Below are 19,291 nucleotides of genomic sequence, written 5' to 3' on the forward strand. Positions count from 1 at the left end.
ATCGCATTTTCCAGGATTTTTATTCTAGACACTTGCCAGGAAATAACAAGAGAAGAGTTTCTGTACATGACAAAGAAAGGAATTACAAGAGACTGGACAGGAAATCTTCCAAAGGGGCAACGTAAACCAGAGATGCAGCGGTGAGGCCGCGCTCACTGACATGCGACCGCGTTGAAGTTAAGGGTGCTGGCCTGTAAGGAGAGTAAAGAATCGTACCGGGTTTCCATGACCAGCGTGTACCTGAAGGTACCAAAGGATAAGAGTTACAGGTCGAATTATCCCACACCAAGGTAAGGCACCCACGTACTCATCCTCGTTCTGAGCCGGCAAAGGAGAAAGGGCCCCTCCTGCTTCTCACACACGTGAGGCCGGCAGGCTGTCAAAACCTCAAAAACCCGGAGTCCTCAACCTGAAATTTTACCCTCCACTTTCAACTCTGCAAGACTTGGGTATCCAAGCCCTTAAACGAAGAACCCTAAAGCTGAGCAACTCTAGGAAAACATCTAAGGAACTTCTTCTCCTTCAAGAATTACTATTTGGGGCTTCCCTGGTGGCGCAGTGGTTGAGAGTCCGCCTGCCGATGCAGGGGACACCCCGGTCCGGGAAGATCCCACATGCCGCGGAGCGGCTGGGCCCGTAAGCCATGGCCGCTGAGCCTGCACATCCGGAGCCTGTGCTCCGCAACGGGAGAGGCCACAACAGTGAGAGGCCCGCGTACCGCAAAAAAAAAAAAAAAAAAAAAAAGAATTACTATTTAACTGGCAAGGTGAGACCGCTTCTGTCTTAGACAGTCTGAAGGTACGTGGGCCCGACTGCACTGGACCCCGTCCCCCGACACCAGGTCCTGCTGGTGAAGGAGCTGCTCAGCCAAGGTGAAGAGGGTGAACACCATCCCAGACACTTAGTCAATGGTGTTTCACGTGGAGACCAACCACCCGCGGGCCCTGGACACTCTGAGGCAGGCTCACAGGAGAACAGGCCACAGGGCTCAGACCCACAGGCCCAGGACATTCCAACACTCAAAGCACCGTGGAACCTCCCAGCCAGTGGCGCATGGCTCCACTGCCTCTCCCAGCACACGTGATAAAGGCCTCACCTCACCTGCTCTGGCCCTCTGCTGCAAAAGCCCCTCGGCAGAAGACATGCTCTCCTTCATGCTTTCTGCCCTTCTCCTCCCCCCAGCAACTCAACCCCAAAACCATGAGCCAGCCATCAGATTAGGAAGTTCAGGGCATTTCATTCCCCCACACCTTTCCGTGACCCACACTACAAGTGGAGAAGGACCCCCGGACGTTCACGGGCCACATCTGAAATATCCCCATTTCATGACTGGTAAACCACTCCCAAAACACTTGAAATCTCTGTCTTTACAATCTGGGTTTATGATGATTGCATCCCCTAGCTTCTTCCTGGTGAACTTTTTTTTTTTTTAATTTATTTTATTTTTGTCTGCACTGGGTCTTCGTTGCTGCGCGCGGGCTTTCTCTGGTTGCAGCAAGTGGGGGCTAACCTTCGTTGTGGTGCGCAGGCTTCTCATTGCGGTGGCTTCTCTTGTTGTGGAGCATGGGCTATAGGTGCGCAGGTTCAGTTGTTGTGGCACGCGGGCTCAGTAGTTGTGGCTCGTGGGCTCTAGAGCGCAGGCTCAGTAGTTGTGGCACACGGGCTTAGCTGCTCCGCGGCATGTAGGATCTTCCCGGACCAGAGATCGAACCCATGTCCCCTGCATTGGCAGGTGGATTCTTAACCACTGGGCCACCAGGGAAGCCCCCTGGTGAACTTTTAAAAGAGTCAGGGAGGTGGCTTGGTGGAAAGGAAGGAGGAAACCATCCTGCAGCCGGATGAGTCTGAGCAGGACATGTGAGCCCCAGGGTGAGCAACCCACAGCCCTGGGCACAACGCCCGCCACCCTCCTCCTGCAGCAGAGGCCACGAGAGCAACCCCATCTACGCTGGCCATCAGCCTCCTACCCTGACTGCCACAACAGGACCAGTGGACTGGCTCAGAAGGAGAGACACCCAAGCTGGTGGCCATGGAGCTGGTCTGGGACCAGGAGTAAGGAAAGGGCGGGCCGCACCATGCAGCCCACTGCCGTCCCTCACCCGCCTTGCATTCCTCCAGCTCCGCTGCAGCCTCCATGCGGGCCACTGCCATCCCTCACCTGCCTCGCATCCCTCCAGCTCCGCCGCAGCCTCCCCCAGGAGCCAGGCCAGGCCTTCATACAGGACTCAGCCAGTCCAAACCCCAGCAGAAAAGCTTACAGAACAGACCACTGTGGTTAGATATCTCTAACTTTAAAAACCTAAATGTCAGGGTTCACATAAACAACCTGGATGCAACAGTCTCAGCTCCAAACTGCCTCACATACAAACCAGGACAGAGAACCTGGCCGAGGATGGGGCTTCACCGAGGCTCCAGCTCCTCCTCCAAGCAGGAGGCCCAGCCTGCAGGGCTGAGGGGGCGTCTCAGGGCTGGCCCAGCCCAGGTCGCAGCGCCAGCGTGCCCTGCAGACACATACCACCTCCCTTCTGTTTTCGGGGCACAAATCCATCCACACGGCCAGTGCCACTGCACACAAAGACAACCGGTGCAAGGAAACAGCTGACAACACGACAAGCACACAAGTTATAAAAACCACTCAGGTCTCAATCAACTTTCAAAGTTATAGTAATTATACGCTGAAAAACACAAACAAATGTCTTGGTATAAAAATAACTAACATAAATTTTGCCAAATCTTCTAAAACTGTGAAGCACACTCTAGTACGCCAACAGCTCTATGGTAGAAAATACCACCAGGAAGACTTACCGTCTCAGCTGCTGAAGCACCAGAATCACTGCTGTCCTTTCTGAACCCTGCCCACCCCAAGCTCCGCGCTGAGTCCGGGCAGCAAGAAGGGAGGCCTTGCCACACCCAGCTGCATGGCAGGCAGACACAGCCAGATTAACAGACATGAATGCACAGTTAAGCATCACTGGACTCAAAGTACCCACTCCATGTTCTCTCCCAGTGGATACTACAATCAGAATTACTATCATGTGGGAAACAAAACTTTCTTTTGTTTTAAAAAGAAGTCTTCAAAATGGTATGCTGATTATGTAGAATACACACTGAAGTATTTACAGGCAGTGGAGTGATTTAATTTAAAACAGTTCAACAACACAAGTGTGTGGCTGTGTATTTTATTTTAATATAAACACATGTGTGCACATGTGCACACACACACAACACGTATACATAAAAATAAAGTCAGGGATTCAAGGACTTCACAAAAGGGCCTACAGAAACTAAAAGGATAACAAAGGGATTTTATAAACAACTTTACAACAACCAATTAGACAGGACTTCCCTAGTGGCACAGTGGTTAAGAATCTGCCTGCCAACACAGGGGACACGGGTTTGAGCCCTGGTCTGGGAAGATCCCACATGCCACAGAGCAACTAAGCCCATGTGCCACAACTAGTGAGCCTGCCCTCTAGAGCCCGCAAGCCACAACTACTGAGCCCTCATGACACAACTATTGAAGCCCGAGCGCCCTAGAGCCCATGCTCCACAACAAGAGAAGCCACCGCAATGAGAAGCCCGCACACCGCAATGAAGAGTAGTCCCTGCTCGCCGCAACTAGAGAAAGCCCACGTGCAGCAACGAGACCCAACGCAGCCAAAAATAAATAAATATATATATATTTATTAAAAAAAAAAATTAGACAACCCAAAGGAAGTGAACAAATTCCAAGACAAATTCCAAATAAGCAAAAATGACTTAAGAAATAGAAAATCTGAATAGGCTTGGATCATGTAAAGAAATTTAAATTAGTACTTCAGAATCTTTCCATAAAGAAAACCCCAGGCCCACATGGCTTCACTAATGAATTTTAGCAAACATTTAAGGAAAAAATACATCCTACATAAACTTCAAGAAAACAGAGAAGGAACAGTTCCCCGTCCTCACCTGATACAAAAGCCACAGATATCACAAGAAAACCGCAGATCAATGTCCCTCATGAACAAACATATAAAAATCTTTAGGATTTCCCTGGTGGTTCGGTGGTTAAGACTCCACACTCCCAACACAGGGGGCCTGGGTTCGATCCCTGGTCAGGGAACTAGATCCCACACGCATGCTGCAACTAAGAGTTTGCATGCCACAACTAAGGAGCCGGCGAGCCGCAACTAAGACCTGAAGCAACCAAATAAAATAAATAAATTAATTAAATTAAATATTTTTTTTAATCCTTAACAAAATACTAGCAAAATGAATCCAGGAACATATTAAATGGATTTTACTCCATGACCAAATGGGATTTATTCCCCATTTGCAAGGAATGCAAGGCTGGTTTAACATTCAAAAATTGATTTATATAATACATCGTATTAGCAGAATAGAGAACAAAAACATACAATCAGCTCAGTAAAAGCGAAAAAAGCACCTGACAAAATCCAATACCCATTCATGATAAAAGCTCCCCATCAACTACAAATAGAAGGGATCTTCCTCAATATGATAAAGAGCATCTATGAAAACCCACAGCTGGTATCATACTTAACGGTAAAAGACTGAACGCTTTCCCCTAAATAAATAGCAAGAAATCGCAACAAATTTTCGATGGAGTGGTGAGAAGGTGCTCCACACTAGAAGTGGGGCTACAAGAGGAGGATCCAGCTTGTCCCAGATGACCCAGAGGGGCTCCATAGAGTCAGCAAAAACACAGAGCAGAATCTTCCAGAAGGGTGGAAGGAGGTCTAAGCAATCAACAAAATAAATTAGAACTAGACTATATTAAGGGCTAGTGAAGAAAAGAAAAAGATAAGCAAACTACAAGAAAATCAAAACTGTACAAGTTGTGGGGCCTCCCTGGTGGCGCAAGTGGTTGAGAGTCCGCCTGCCGATGCAGGGGATACGGGTTCGTGCCCCGGTCTGGGAGGATCCCATATGCCGCGGAGCGGCTGGGCCTGTGAGCCATGGCCGCTGAGCCTGCGCGTCCGGAGCCTGCGCGTCCGGAGCCTGCGCGTCCGGAGCCTGTGCTCCGCAACGGGGGAGGCCACAACAGTGAGAGGCCCGCATACCGCAAAAAAAAAAAAAAAACTGTACAAGTTGTGGTCCACATATGAAAGAAACAAAAATAAGACAGGATTCTGATCAATGGGAATGTTAGAAAGTAGACTCCATCTGACATTAATACCAGGCACAACGCTCCTTCATAAGGACCCTGGGACTGCAGAGCAGAAAATGAACGCCTGTCGTGAATGTTATTGACTATAAAAGTTACAAACCAGGGGCTTCCCTGGTGGCGCAGTGGTTGAGAGTCCACCTGCCGATGCAAGGGACACGGGTTCGTGCCCCAGTCTGGGAAGATCCCACATGCCGCGAAGCGGCTACGCCCGTGAGCCATGGCCACTGAGCCTGCGCGTCCAGAGCCTGTGCTCCGCAACGGGAGAGGCCACAACAGTGAGAGGCCCGCGTACCGCAAAAAAAAAAAAAAGTTACAAACCAATAATTCTAAGCCCAAGACTTAAAGAAGGATACAGAATGGAAGGGAAATGCTGCCAACTCGTATCATGTACAAGTGAATGCACACAGGCACTGGCTGAGAAGAAGCAACGGGCGAGGCAGGCAGCAGGGGAGGAAAAGCACCATGACATCCTCTTACAAAGAGGGGTGGGATCAGGAGACCCTGTGGAGAGGGTATGGCAGAGGAAACAGGTCCAGAGCACCTAAAAACAGTGACCTTGTCAACAAAGCTGGGAGGTGGCAGGAGGGGCGTCCGCAAGCCGGCAGATGGGCTGGAGCACATCGTGCAGGAGGAAGGAGCGGCACTCACCCTCAGCACAAAGCGGGCTGTCTCCAGGAGAAGGGGCTGTGCTGACAAGAGCAGACAAGGGCTGGTGTGTTTTCATCACCAAGCCTCTGGACTGCTTAATCTCTTCACCAAGTGTAGAATAAAAATGATTTTTCAAAGAAGAAGGAGCTCCTCCTACTCCAGCCACTGAATGTGCTGAGGATTCTCCACGAATGTCGCACAGAGAAGCATCCAGACCCCTGACCACCTGTGAGACGGGGCAGGAAGGCGCCCTCTCTGAATCTCAGTTTCCTCAGTAAACAACATGCAGCAGTGACGGTACCAGTTCGCTGAGCCACTCAGAGAATAAAATGCAAATGAACATAAAACGCATTATATTAACCAATGAGATCAGAATTGTCCCCTACCTGGTAAATACAGACATATTCTTTTCGTTTGTCCGAAAACTATTTTCTTTTAAGAACTCTTCCCTAGGTTTCATTTACAAAATTTAAAGTTAACTCACTCCATGTAAATTCAAATGCATCCAATTTAATATACTTTAGACCTAAGTCATCCATTTTCAGAACAATTACTCCTGAGCAGAAACACTTGGTTCCTTCCATGCGAGGACTTGGAACCTGGGAGGGAGCCAAAAGCACCCACTTAGAGCCTGCAGACCGGTGGTGTGATGGGGTCCACACCACGTGCGCTGAGATGCCTAACAGTGCCGGGGTGGGGGGGCCAAAAACAAACCTCACCGAGAAGCTTCCCTTCAGCAGCTCTCAGCGCAGGGACAAGGTCTACCGATGGGCACCCCATGCAGGCGGGCCGCGGGTACACTCTTCTACTGGAGCATCGGGTCAGACAGGCACCTTGGCCAGTTCACCTCCCTCACTCCTGGCAGCTTTGTTATGAAGAGAGCAGAGCCTCCTTTTACTCTCAAATACACAGTGTGGATAAAAATCATACGGTCACCCTATGTGGCAAGTTCTCTGACCTCCTCCCCTCCACAGCCGGGGTCTCTGGGGTCAATGCCTCCCTCCCTGGGGCCAGGGGTCTTCCAGCTGCTTCAAGCAACAGAGCCAGGCGGAAGCAACACTGTGACTGCCAAGCCCAGGACCCTCTGCCTGGGACGCTCCCCCTGGAAACCCAGTAGCCACGTGCAGAGGCGCCACACAGGAGCCACAGTCCACAGGCCCAGCTGAGCCTAACCCTTCTAGTCACCCACACAGTGCGGGCTTCTCAGGCAAGGCCCTTGGCAGCAAGGGGCAGAGACAAGCGCCCCCCGCCAGCCCATGCTCTGGCCTGTCAGGACCCACAGAATCCACACACAACAGCTGCTGTGCAAAGCCACAGGCTTAGGGGGTGGCTTGTCCACGACAGACACAACTCCCTCCTTAGGATCCGTGTGAGGGACTGAAATCTCACACTGCAGGCACCACCCTGGCAGCAGTGTGCGGGACACACGGGGAGGCCACTCTCAACGTCCGGGAAGCTGAGAGGGGCGCCTAGACCAGGGCAGACGGTCTGCAGGGGGAGGGAGGCTGGACAGGCAATGGCAGGAAACAGAACTGACAGCACCTGGTGACCACTTAAACGCTCTTTGGTCTCATTCACTGATAAATAATAAGAATTTAAAATACGAGGAAAGGCCCCAGATGCTCTCACACATGAACATCCTTCATTTGCCAAATTCCTTACAAAGTCTAAGTAAAAGAAAAGAACGAGTAGTGAAGACTTCCCAGGACAACTGTCACTGACACAGCCCGCCACTGGGCACAGGCAGATGGTGACAGGCCCCCATGGTCCCCACCCCACAGAGGGGACCAGCCCCGAGGCCAGGCTGCAGGCCACTGTCTGGACCAGAGGGGACCCAATACCCCATCTTTTATGGGCTCAAGGTGGGTTCTTTTTATCCCTACACTTTTCCTGACCTTGAAGCCCACAGGATTTCCCAGGGGCGGGGGCGCTCTGTACGCACAAAGGCAAAGGTCACAGGAGTTACGGACTCTCCCATGAACAGACTCAGAAGGGCTAAAGGGATGAAAAGGAACAAAAATCACAGAGGGCCAGGGCTTTGATTTTGTTTCTTGGTCTATTTTTCCACGTAAAGTAGGGCCGTCTTCACGGCCCTTCCCTCCTGAGAGCACACGGTCCAACCAGGCGTGTGCAGAGAACAGTGACCCCCAGCAACGGGAGGAAGCGGCCGACAGAAATGCTCTCATCTTCAGATGGTCAGGAGGATCCATCAGCCAAGCCACTAAATGGGGAGCATACCCCATTTTTCATGGAAGCATAAAACATGAGCCAACTGAAAACCACCAGCTGGAAGCACACATTCCGTACAAGCCATCACACCACAGAGAGACGACACCATATAGCACACCCATCTGAGGAGAGATGACCGCCAGGTCTGTTCCTGTTGTTCTAGAAACCAGCACAGCACAAAGTGCAAACAAACGCATTTCTCAGTAATCACTCTAAACCACCACACCTTCCAGTCACTACCCACCCAAGCCAGCTCTTCTGCCCCGTGCAACCAGCTTCCCTCCCCAGGGCATGTTCTCCAGCCGTAAATCACAGGCTGTCGGCTGTTGAGAGCAAGTCCGCCCGGCTGCCGAGCAGGAGATGCTGGTCTGAGGCCCCTGAAGGCACCACTGAGTCAAGGGCAAGAAAAGCAGCTCCACCCTAGGCCCTGGGAGAAAGGGGCCCCCACCACATGGCTCAGGGGTGCCACTTACTGGCACCCAAGAGCTACCCTGTGAGCTGAAGAGCACTGGCACTGCAGGGCACCTCACTGCATGACGGCCCCATCCCCAGTCCCTCAGGAAGACGTGACCTCACAGACACACCGACCAGCACACAGGACGGGGCTCAGGCAGGGCAAGCTCCCCCGTTCTGTGCTCCTGAGTCCTGTCGCAGGGCAACAGAGGGGACCACGCCCCAGTATCACAGCTGCCTGGATGTGCACGCACAAAGGGGACAAAACATAAACAGAAAGGACCATCAGCACTGACACAACAGTTTCGGGCTGGACGCCACTCCAGAGCTTGACTGATGGTCCTTGCTGGAGCCACAGAGCCAAGCCAGGATCAAACCTTCCACGGAAGGCAACAAAGCCCAACAGCTTGGCGCCCTCTGAGTAACACCCAAGGGCGCTATACAGACGAATTCTCTTAACTCACGCTCCAGGCCCCCCTTCCCTGCAGGTCAGAGGAGAAGAACCCCACCACCTGCACCACCCTCCACCCCGCCCACCCTGACACACACACACACACACACACACACACACACACACACAGACTACTGGCTTGCAAAAATAAAAGGGAGGGGGAGGGCCACCACCCCCACAAGAAATGACAGTAACCTGAAACTGTACAGGGGAGCACTAAGAAATACAAAAGGACAACTGGCCTGAAGGCCGTGCCCACCAGACTGTGCTCAGGACCAGGCCTGAGGCGGGGAGCGGGTAAGCCAGCCCAACCAGAGGCACCTCCCACCCCAAGAAGAAGCAAGACATCTGTTCTCTCGAAAGGGTGCCTGGTTTACTTCCTCAGGACTGCATACATTAAGGGGAAAACAAAAAACTTCCAAATGTGGAAACATTTTAGTTGTTGAAATTGAGTTTTCAATGGCTAGGATAAACAGCTGATTATTATCAGCTAGGACCCAGAATGAAAAAATACAATTCTGATAAAATACACTTATATCAAGTAAACTATAAAGGATTTTAAGTACATAAATATGTAAATAAAAATTAACTTCAAAAAGAAACGTTTAAATGATCAAAATAATCACATTAGTTTTATCTTCCCATTCTGTGTTAAATCTTTTCCTAACCTAACAGTGAAATCCCAGTCATAAACACACACCTTCACAGGAGGGGAGACGGCCCGGCCCGCCCCAGTCCCTGACTGCAGCTTCCTGCGTCCTGTCTGGAAGATGAGGCTGCGCGATGCACAAGAGCCCCGAGGACACTTGACGACTGTGACCTGTTTTCAGATGTCAATCTGCTCATAACGACGTATTCCACCACCTTGTTATCTACCCAGCTTCCTCAAATGTTCTAAACAGCCCCTGCGGAAGTCAGGATCCTAATAACAAGCTGCATTAAGATGTTCCCGTTTAGGGCCTCCCTGGTGGCGCAAGTGGTTAAGAGTCCGCCTGCCGATGCAGGGGATACGGGTTCGTGCCCCGGTCTGGGAGGATCCCATATGCCGCGGAGCGGCTGGGCCCGTGAGCCATGGCCGCTGGGCCTGCGCATCCGGAGCCTGTGCTCCGCAACGGGAGAGGCCACAACAGTGAGAGGCCCACATACCGCAAAAAGAAAAAAAAAAAAAAAAAAAGATGTTCCCGTTTAAATGACCCCTCCTAGACCCTAGCATTTGGGCTGCCTGTGGTCCTACTACTCAGAGGGGCCCAGCTTTCCAGGGCAGGGGGCGGACGACTGGGAGCCCACTCGGGGTGGCCCTCGTGCAGCCCACCCACCCCAAGAGAGTGTGGTCAGACTCTACAAACCATAAGCAACCACACAAAGGTACAGGCACAAGCAGGCTTTCTACCGCCCCTAATACAGGAATTTCAAACACCATGTAGCAAAAAAAGCTAAAAGCTCTTCCCTTAAAAGGGTCAGAATCAGTCTGAACGGCAGCAAAGATGCTGCCCCACCTCGACTTCCACTATGGGAAGAGCAAGCCTGAGGACGGCCAAGACCTGCAGGAACAACCTTGGAGGGAGAGCCAGACCAGTGGACTCCAGTCCCCCCGAACATGCCTTGTTAGGACCACTTACTCAGTGCTAATGATTCTTCAGATAAAAATCGATTCTCAGTCGATTCACAAGTACCAAAAACACTGATCATACATCTCCTATTTGCCTAACAAAGTGACGTGTAAAGGATGCAAAAGGCACAATTCCTGCCACAGAAACTTAGAAACAAGCAACAGAAAGCCTGCAGTTCCCAGAGCAGAGGTCAGAGGAGGGGGCTGTGACATACAGGGGAGCGTCCCGAGAAGAGCTGGCTCGGGCGCAGGAAGTGGCAGGGGTCGTGCTCCGATGCCAAGCCCAGGGGAAGGAGGGGGCTCTGTGCGGAACTGAGACAAGAGGAGACACAAGGAGGAAAGGGAGGGAGAACCTCGCCTGGGACCAGATGGGCAGAGCTGAGCCCACTGACGGGCTCTGACAGGGCAGGCGACCTGGGCAGCAGAAAGCAGCATGGGACCCAGAGCACCCAGAGGCGGCTGTCACTGCCCAGAGGGACCCTCCAGACTGGGCCAGCCCCTGAATGGAGGGAGGGCAGCAGCAGGCAGATGGCCGAGAGGACCCTGGACGGGGTGGAGGATGGGCCAGGGAAGCGGCCAGCACAGCCCAGCGAGCACCGGACCAGTAAAGGAGGGCAGGGCCGCAGAGACGCCTCAAGCCACCTCCCCACCTTGGGGCTCGGCCCTGGACTTAGCCTGTGAGAGCACAGACAGCGCCGGCCAGCATTCTCCTCTGCGGCTGGGTCTCACTTGCAACTCAAGCGGGAGGAGGGAAAGGCCACAGCACAAGACGCTACCTTGACCTGCGGAGCCTGAAGCACAACAGGTGCACAGAACCAGGGCTCTGGGACCAAGGACAGAAACCCAGGACTAAGGTCAGTGGAGAATCGGGCACAGACAGAGCCTGAGGGACCCCTGCGCTGGAGGGAAGGTGAGGGTGGCCAGGCAGCCAGGTAAGTGGGGGCTACGAGGTGGGACACCACGGTGGAGGGACACTGGCCAGGCAGTCTGCATTTGTCTCACAGAGCACAGCGCTCTGTGTTTGCCTCTCATCCAAGAGGCAAAGGCACTGCGATGGCTAAGCCCCTTCCCGTGCAAGCGTGGGCCCAGGCTGGCTGCCTGCAAGCACACACCTGTCCAGCAGGACACGTCACCCCATCACACAGCAGGTGTACAAACCAGGCCGCCAGTGAACGGAGACAAGCCTCACACCGTGCGTGTTCTAACAAGACCCGTGCACTGGGCAGCCCGCCACGCATAAAACAGAGTCACGTGAGATTAAAGCAGCCTCAGAGTTGGCTGCTCCACATCTTAGACCCCCAAGGAAACTGAAGATGCCTTATTTCACCTGAATCCTACAGGAGCACATGAACATTACATAAACATGCACACCCTGAAAACGGTCACATTCAAATGGTTCTACCACGTTTTCCTCCACCGGAAACCCTGCCCCAGGCAAGTGCTATGACTAAAAAGCCCAGTTTGGTTCATTTGTCCTCTGGCCAAACAACTTTAATGAAACCACAGGGTGCCGTTTCCAAAGAATCCTGAACGAAGAGGAATCAAAGCCACATGAGAAATGTTCTGGGTGGGCAAGTGCCTTCTCTTCACGTTCAGAGACGAGCTCACGCCACACTCTGAGGCCAGAGGCCTGCCGCTTCCCTTCCACAGACGGGGGCATGGAGAGGGGCTGCCCCCGCTGGGATCTCAGGTGCTGCTGTAGGACCCGCTCCTCCCTGGGGGGCAGAGCCAACCACGTCTGGAGTCTGGGGCGCGCATCTGGGGTGCGGCCTGCCCGTCCGAGGGTGCGGGCCACCTGCTCGACAGCCACCCTGACCTGGACACGAGGCTCCTCCGCGTCCTTAAACCACATGCCAAAGCAGGGCCCCCGCCCTCCCCACAAGGGGCTCAGGCTGTGGGACTGTGGGCATCTGCCGTCTTCACTTCCCTGCTCTTTAATCTTGTTTGTGACTGCTTTACCCTTTAACAAGGTGTACTTGTGACAGCGACAGAACGGACAGAAGAACCCTCACTGTGAAGGGGGGACAACCCCAGCAGCTGGCGAACAGAACGGCGTGCCCCCGTCCGCTGCCCGCCCTCGGGAGGCGCACAGAGCCACCTGTCAGTCAGTCTCCAGTCTGAGGAGCCGGAGCGGAGACGGCATGCCTGCCAGTGTGAGCAGAGCGCAGCAAGTTCAAATGACCACCAGCCTCCATTTTTAATATCGTGTTTCCCTTCCTTGAATTTCCTAGATTTCCATTAATCCTAATGCTTAAAGAGGGGCTAAACCAAAGGGTGTTTCAAAGATCTACGGTAAAGAGGCCTTCCAATCAAATGAAGTTGCCAAACACTTATTTCCCTGCCAGAGGGTTAAAAATCAGCCCTGCAAGAGGAATAGGCTTCAAGGGAAATAAAAACCAAGCGCCAGTTTCGATGGTACTTGTTACGAGTCCACCTGTTTCGCCTAACCCACACTAATGAGCAGGTGGATAGAATGAAGCCAAGTGCATCGAAGGAGGCAGACGCAATCCTGAAGCGCAGCACACCTGCAGGTTTCATCATGCACAGCAGACACCCAGCCTCCCCGTTCAGGTCTGACAAGCTCGTGGCGAAACCGCTCCCGCCCGGGAGAGTTCAGCACCAACACGGTCTCCTCCTGCCCAGGCGGCAGTAGCAGCAATTAACCCACATTTCTCCTTCAGAAAAAGGAAAGGAAAGAACGTGCACGATTCCAGAAAGACCTGGGTTTTCCAGAGGAAGCACTGGGCTTCTGAAGGCTCCAGAAGGATGTGCCTGCCCTGGGAGCTGTGGGAGGGCCAGGCCTCCCCTCCCCTGGCAGGGCTCTTACACCAGGTGATACCCTCACTGAGGGCGCATCTCCCCGGCAGCTCCGGGGTGCGGCTGCCAAAGGGCCTCGGCCCCGCAGGGCTTCCTCCTCTGGGCCGACAAGCGGGCAGGGACACAGGGTTCAACTTTGCTAAGCCTTTAGGAAAATCATTTTATTCCTCAGGAGGAAGAGAAAACGGAGGCCTTCTCTCCTCCTGAGTGTCGAACGGGGAGATGTCCCAATAAAAAGCACTTTCCCACTCATGGCCAGTGAAGCGGCCAGCAGGAGGGCAGCAGCGGGCTTGCCAACGCCTGTGCCCCACCCGGGGAAGAAGGAACAGAACTTGGGAACAGGGTTTCCCTGGTGGCGCAGTGGTTAAGAATCCGCCTGCCAATGCAGGGGACACAGGTTCAAGCCCTGGTCTGGGAAGATCCCACATGCCACAAAGCAACTAAGCCCGTGCACCACAACTACTGAGCCTCAGCTCTAGAGCCCGTGAGCCACAACTACTGAAGCCCAGGCGCCTAGAGTCCGTGCTCTGCAACAAGAGAAGCCACGGCAGTGAGAAGTCCTCACACCGCAATGAAAAGTAGCCCCTGCTTGCCACAACTAAAGCCCACACACAGCAATGAAAACCCAACATAGCCAAAAATAAAATAAATTAAAATAAATTTTTAAAAAAACTTGGGGACAACCTAGTGACAAGCAGTAAGAGGATCAAAAACGTTAAAAAAAAAAAAAAAAAAAAAAAAAAAGGACCCGTGGGCCCAACCACAGCAGAACTGGGCAGAAAAGTGGCCCCACGACCTTCTCAAGCCAAAAAAGCACTGGCGCCCCCAGGACCTGAACACAGCAATGGCCTCTGGAGAGGCAGCTTCCAGGCCAGGGGGGCATGGCAGGAGACCCCAGGAGCCTGTCAAGGACACAGATTCCAGACTGGGGGAAGGAGGTCTACAGCAGGACAAAAGTGAGTCAGGAAGCAGCACCAGCGTCTGGGCGGGTCTACCCTGCAAGGCCAAGTGGACTGACAGGCTTGGCTGTGTTCGTCAGACCCTTGTTTCTCTGTGACCTAAGACTTCTCAATGTGACTCATGCAAAAAACTAAGAATCCACTTACACTCAAATTTTCAAATAAACCATCTCGGCTGCATCCACCCATCCTTCACCAGGGCTGGATGCCCTGCACTACCTCCCTCCCCCGCCCACCCAGGACCCCTGCAGCAATGGCCTGGTGACCAGGACCACCCCCCCTCCCTGCTTGTCAACACTCAGCATCACTCCTGGCCAGCCACCTCCAGCACTGACCCCCATCATAGCAATAAAGTCCTCCTTAAGCACCTCCCCACACATGCAGATGGAACAAGAGCCACCTACAGGCACAGGCTGATACCTATGTTCATCAATATCACAGGTGTGCCAGCCATAACAATTTTTTTAAAACCTCAGAAACACAGAAAAAATATTTAAATTATTGTTAAACTGGGGCTTCCCTGGTGGCACAGTGGTTGAGAATCCGCCTGCCAAGGCAGGAGACACGGGTTCGAGCCCTGGACCAGGAGGATCCCACATGCTGTGGAGCAACTAAGCCCGTGCGCCACAGCTTCGGAGCCTGTCCTCTAGAGCCCGTGAGCCACAACTGCTGAGGCCCGTGTGCCTAGAGCCCGTGCTCCACAACATGAGAAGCCACTGCAATGAGAAGCCCGCGCACCGCAGCGAGGAGTAGCCCCTGCTCGCTGCAACTAGAGAAAGCCCGTGCACAGCAATGAAGACCCAAAGCAGCCGAAAATAAATAAATAAATTTTAAATAAATTATTTTAAACTTAAAAAAAAAAACCTGTTGCTACTATGGTAGCAAGGAAATTGAAAATATATGCTCAAACAAAAACTTATATACAAAATTTCAGATCAGCATTATTCAGAGTAACTAAGAATTCCCATACAGTGGAGTATTGACCGTAAGAAGGAACAAAGCACTGACACAGGCTACAACGTGGAGGAACCGTGAACACATGATGCTAAAGAAGCCAGACTCAAAAAGTCGCATTGCACACGATTCCACTGTATGAAATGTCCAGAATAAGCAAACCCAGAGAGACAGAAAGTAGATCACTGGTTGCCAGGGGCTGGGGGATGGCAGGTGAGGAACAGGGAGGGACTGCTAACGCGTGTGGGGTTTTCTTTAGGGGTGACGAGAGTATTCTGGAATTAGATTATACCCTGTACAAACACAAAATAATCACTGCACTTATACACTTTAAAAAGGTGAATTATGTGAATTACATCTCAACTTTTTAAAAGCCATTGTCAGTATAACATATCACATTTATTTACAGAATGAAAGGACACATGAATAAACAGATCACCTCATCAGACTACAGGAACATGTTTTATTTTTCCAGGTTTCTTTTTAAAACGTCTTGAGATACCCTCATCATTTAAATGGCAATCCTTCCTGAAGACAATGGCATCATAAATGAAAAGACACAGATGAGAGAACATTCTAGGTGCAGGGCAGGCAGGGCAGAGGACTGTCCTCTCCGATCCTCCCACCTCCTGTCCCTCCGCCCCAGGACATCACACCAACAGCCCCAGTTCCCCCAGGCCCTCACGCCTCCTACACCCCATCAGAACCTGCAACAGCCAAGGAAAGGAGATGGGATGACACCCAAGAAGACGACATCACGCTGAGTCACAGCCCAAACGCCACCATTTAAACATAGTCCAAATGCCCTGCTCTCCTCAAAGTGGGCCCTGAGCTCTCCAGCTTCAGAGACAAGGGCAAGGACGAAATCACACCCACTGCAATGGAAGAGCAAGGACCACAAGGCCCAGGGAGGGGAGCCCTGATCCCACAGCATCAAATGTGACAGCCTCCCCTCCCCCACAGAGTTTAACCAATTAAACTCAATTGATCTTTCCTCCTAGAAAAGGCACCACCAGACAAGCAAAGCAGGCAGCCAGGAAGCGGTGGGAGCTCTCAGGCCAGGGGCCAGGTCTGCGCTCAGTACAGTGGTTACAAATACCCTGAGTATCTGAACAAGACCAAATTTCAAATCACCTGCCTTATTTCCTTCAAGCTGGTTCCAATCATTTTTCTCTGTAACACATCTGAGCAGCAGGCAGCTCGAGGAGGACACGCCCCTACCTGTCTGCTGGCTCCAGCTCTGCAGGCATTGGTGCCCCCTGGCGGCGATACGCAGGGCTACCAGCCCACCACCTTCCCCAGAGCAGAAAGCCCATCGCTAACAATGCAGGGCCAGCCCTCAGTCACAGGGCCCAGTGCAGAGCAGCAGAGAAAAGAAACCGTGTTCACTGTCCTGTCGGGGTTCAACATCTCCTGTGTTCCAACCACTTCTCCACGAAAACAAGGCAAACAGGGCTTGTCCCCAGGGTTCTGACAGCCCCACAAGCTGACCGCTGACCGCCCCACACCACTGGGACAGTGCTTACCAGGGCCTGCAGCATCCCGTCCATGGCGATGACCCCCTCGATGGTCTGGAAGGAGGAGGTGGCCAAAGCGCATAGGCTCCAGTCCAGGAAACTCGCCATCTTCTTCTGCTTAACGTCGGGCCGCGTGACAAACCTGCCAAAAGGGGACAGGTAGGTGACAGACAGCTCAACCGAGGCCCCAGCTGCCAAGAGCTCACCCTTTCCTGGCCCACTGCCACTCTCCAACCTTAGACCCTGGCTCTCAGGTGGCAATTCCCACCACCACCTCCCTGGGGTCTCACACAGTCCCCACCCCCCCGCTTCCCACCTCCTGAGCCCCCTCATCCCGAGACCCTGTGTAGCATGAGACCACCTTCACCTGAGCCCACCCACGCCCACTCCTCGGCCCAAATCTGTATCCTTTCACCTTGGGACCCCATGCTGCCACCTGCGACCTCCCTCCCTGCATCTGCCATGGGACTCCTTCCCCGTCCTCTCTGCCTGCTGCACACGCCATGCAGAGCTCCAGCTGTGTCCACGGCCCCATCGTCCCCACCGCAGGCATCTGCTCAGTGCTGCACTCCCGGGGTGCTGGCTCTCGCCCACCCTCCTGTACACTGGTCTGGGCCGGCAGCCACCCTCGGGCTCCCACACCGAAGCACGGGCCCCCTTCACTCCTCTCCAACCAGTGCACACACCCATCCCCCAGCTCTCTGACTCAGGCTGAGCCCCTGACCTCCTGGGGGAGCTTGCAGTCTTGGGGCAGAAACACAGGAAGCAGGCAAACAATGAGAAGGAAACAGTTGAGTGAGGGGAGGACAGCAGGCGTAGGGACAGCATCGTGGGAGGTGACCTGTGAGGACCTCTCGCTCCCCTAGGTGCCCCCACAGACCACACCCAGAGAGGACTCGGCACCAATACCACAGAAACACGCCAGGTGGCACTACCCTGAGGGCAGCACTCGACATGCCTGGCTCTGTCCTCTGCACCCCTGCAGGAGCCTCCTGTCCTGACCAGAAGCCCCCACAGGCCCCTCTTCCCTCAAAACAGCCACCGCCGCCCCGCGCGAGAAGATGCTCAGCCAGCGCAGGGACTACACTGCGGCCACACAGAAGGTCTCCGTGTCAGTAAAACAAAGCTGCCACGACTGTCTTCGCCCACCCCCATCAGGGTACACACCCAGACACTCGGTCACCGAGGAGTTACCAAACTTCAGGATGCTGGTTACAATGGCGAACTCACATGCCACCCCCACCGGACAAGAAGTTGTGTTACGGCGGGTCTGAGAAGAGGGCCCAGGAATTTCATAAAATCTGCACCTCAGAGTGATCATCTAAAATGGATAACTGGTAATATATACCCTATCTCAATGTCCTTGGCCCTGTTTAAAGCCCCTTGATTCTGGAGGGGGCCACAGGATGAGGGTCACACCCACAGTGACCTGATCCTCAGCCTGAAGACAACAGCTGGCCGGCACTCACCCTGCACGTGGGCAGGCAGTGGGGTGGCCCTCAGGACAGGCGAGGTCACAGGCACAGAACGGCCCACAGGGCTGGTAAGCGGCCCTGCTGGGACCCAAAGCCCAACTTGGAGATGTGAGTCACAGCACCAGCCACCCAGGGGCCACGCACCTTGCTTCCTCCACCCATTCATCTGCTGAGCAGGCAGGAGGCTGATGTTGTGTGTGCAGCCTGTGGCGGCCAACTTCCACTCCTGGGCAAAATCACACAAGGTGAGTTTCCAAATTACAGTAAAAACCTAAGGCTCCTTTGAAAGATTTAAGCAAATAGGTTATTTTATATTTTTTATTTTTCTCTCTAAAAAAGAAAATGTTATGTTCGCAGCAGAGGTCCAAAAGTACAGATAAGCAAAAATAGAAAATATTTATCCCACAGATGTACCACACAGAACGAGACCCTTCTACACAAACTGAAGGATCTCTGAATCCTACACTTGCTTCCCTTTTAGGAAAAGTTACATCACAGACTACATCTACTTTCAATGTGGAACTCAGCTAACATGTGCAGGTGTTTAGAGACCCCACTGTCTTTCTCTCAGGAAGGTAATCTCCACAAGAGTGATCAGCAAAACCTTAACTACAGGACTAGACCTACCAGAGGGACAAAGGGCAAAACACCAGTGGGACACATTGCTGCTCCGGACCCTTGTCAGTACTGTTACCACAGAGTGAGTATCTGGTCTGAGAATGAAACAGTACGGGTGAAGTGACAAACCCTATTTTGTGTAAGAACTTACTTTGTGTGTGTTTTTAAATTAATTAATGGAAAAGTTAAATATTCACAAAATGGTGATAGAATTTAGTTACCTGTAAGAAGGAAAAAAATCTATCATATATCCTATACCAAAAGAAATTCCAAATGAATTAATAATTCTATATTAAATAATAAAAAGGTAGAAAAATATAAATGATTCTTTGTAAAATCTCTTAATAGGGTAAGCCTTCAAGCATAAAAGTAAAAATAACTAAATAAATAA

General features: G+C 52.4%; 1 protein-coding gene across 1 annotated transcript in view; it reads right to left on the reverse strand.

The window, feature by feature from the left end:
* TBCD (tubulin folding cofactor D) overlaps window positions 1-19,291 on the reverse strand; it is a 177,350-nt gene that overhangs the window by 131,701 nt on the left and 26,358 nt on the right. Inside the window, exon 7 of the mRNA XM_060081511.1 lies at window positions 16,817-16,949. Coding sequence (XP_059937494.1) covers window positions 16,817-16,949 — 133 coding nt within the window. The remainder of the gene's footprint in view (window positions 1-16,816; window positions 16,950-19,291) is intronic.

The sequence above is a fragment of the Mesoplodon densirostris genome, chromosome 18, assembly GCF_025265405.1.
Source record: "Mesoplodon densirostris isolate mMesDen1 chromosome 18, mMesDen1 primary haplotype, whole genome shotgun sequence".
NCBI classification, from domain to species: Eukaryota; Metazoa; Chordata; class Mammalia; order Artiodactyla; family Ziphiidae; genus Mesoplodon; species Mesoplodon densirostris.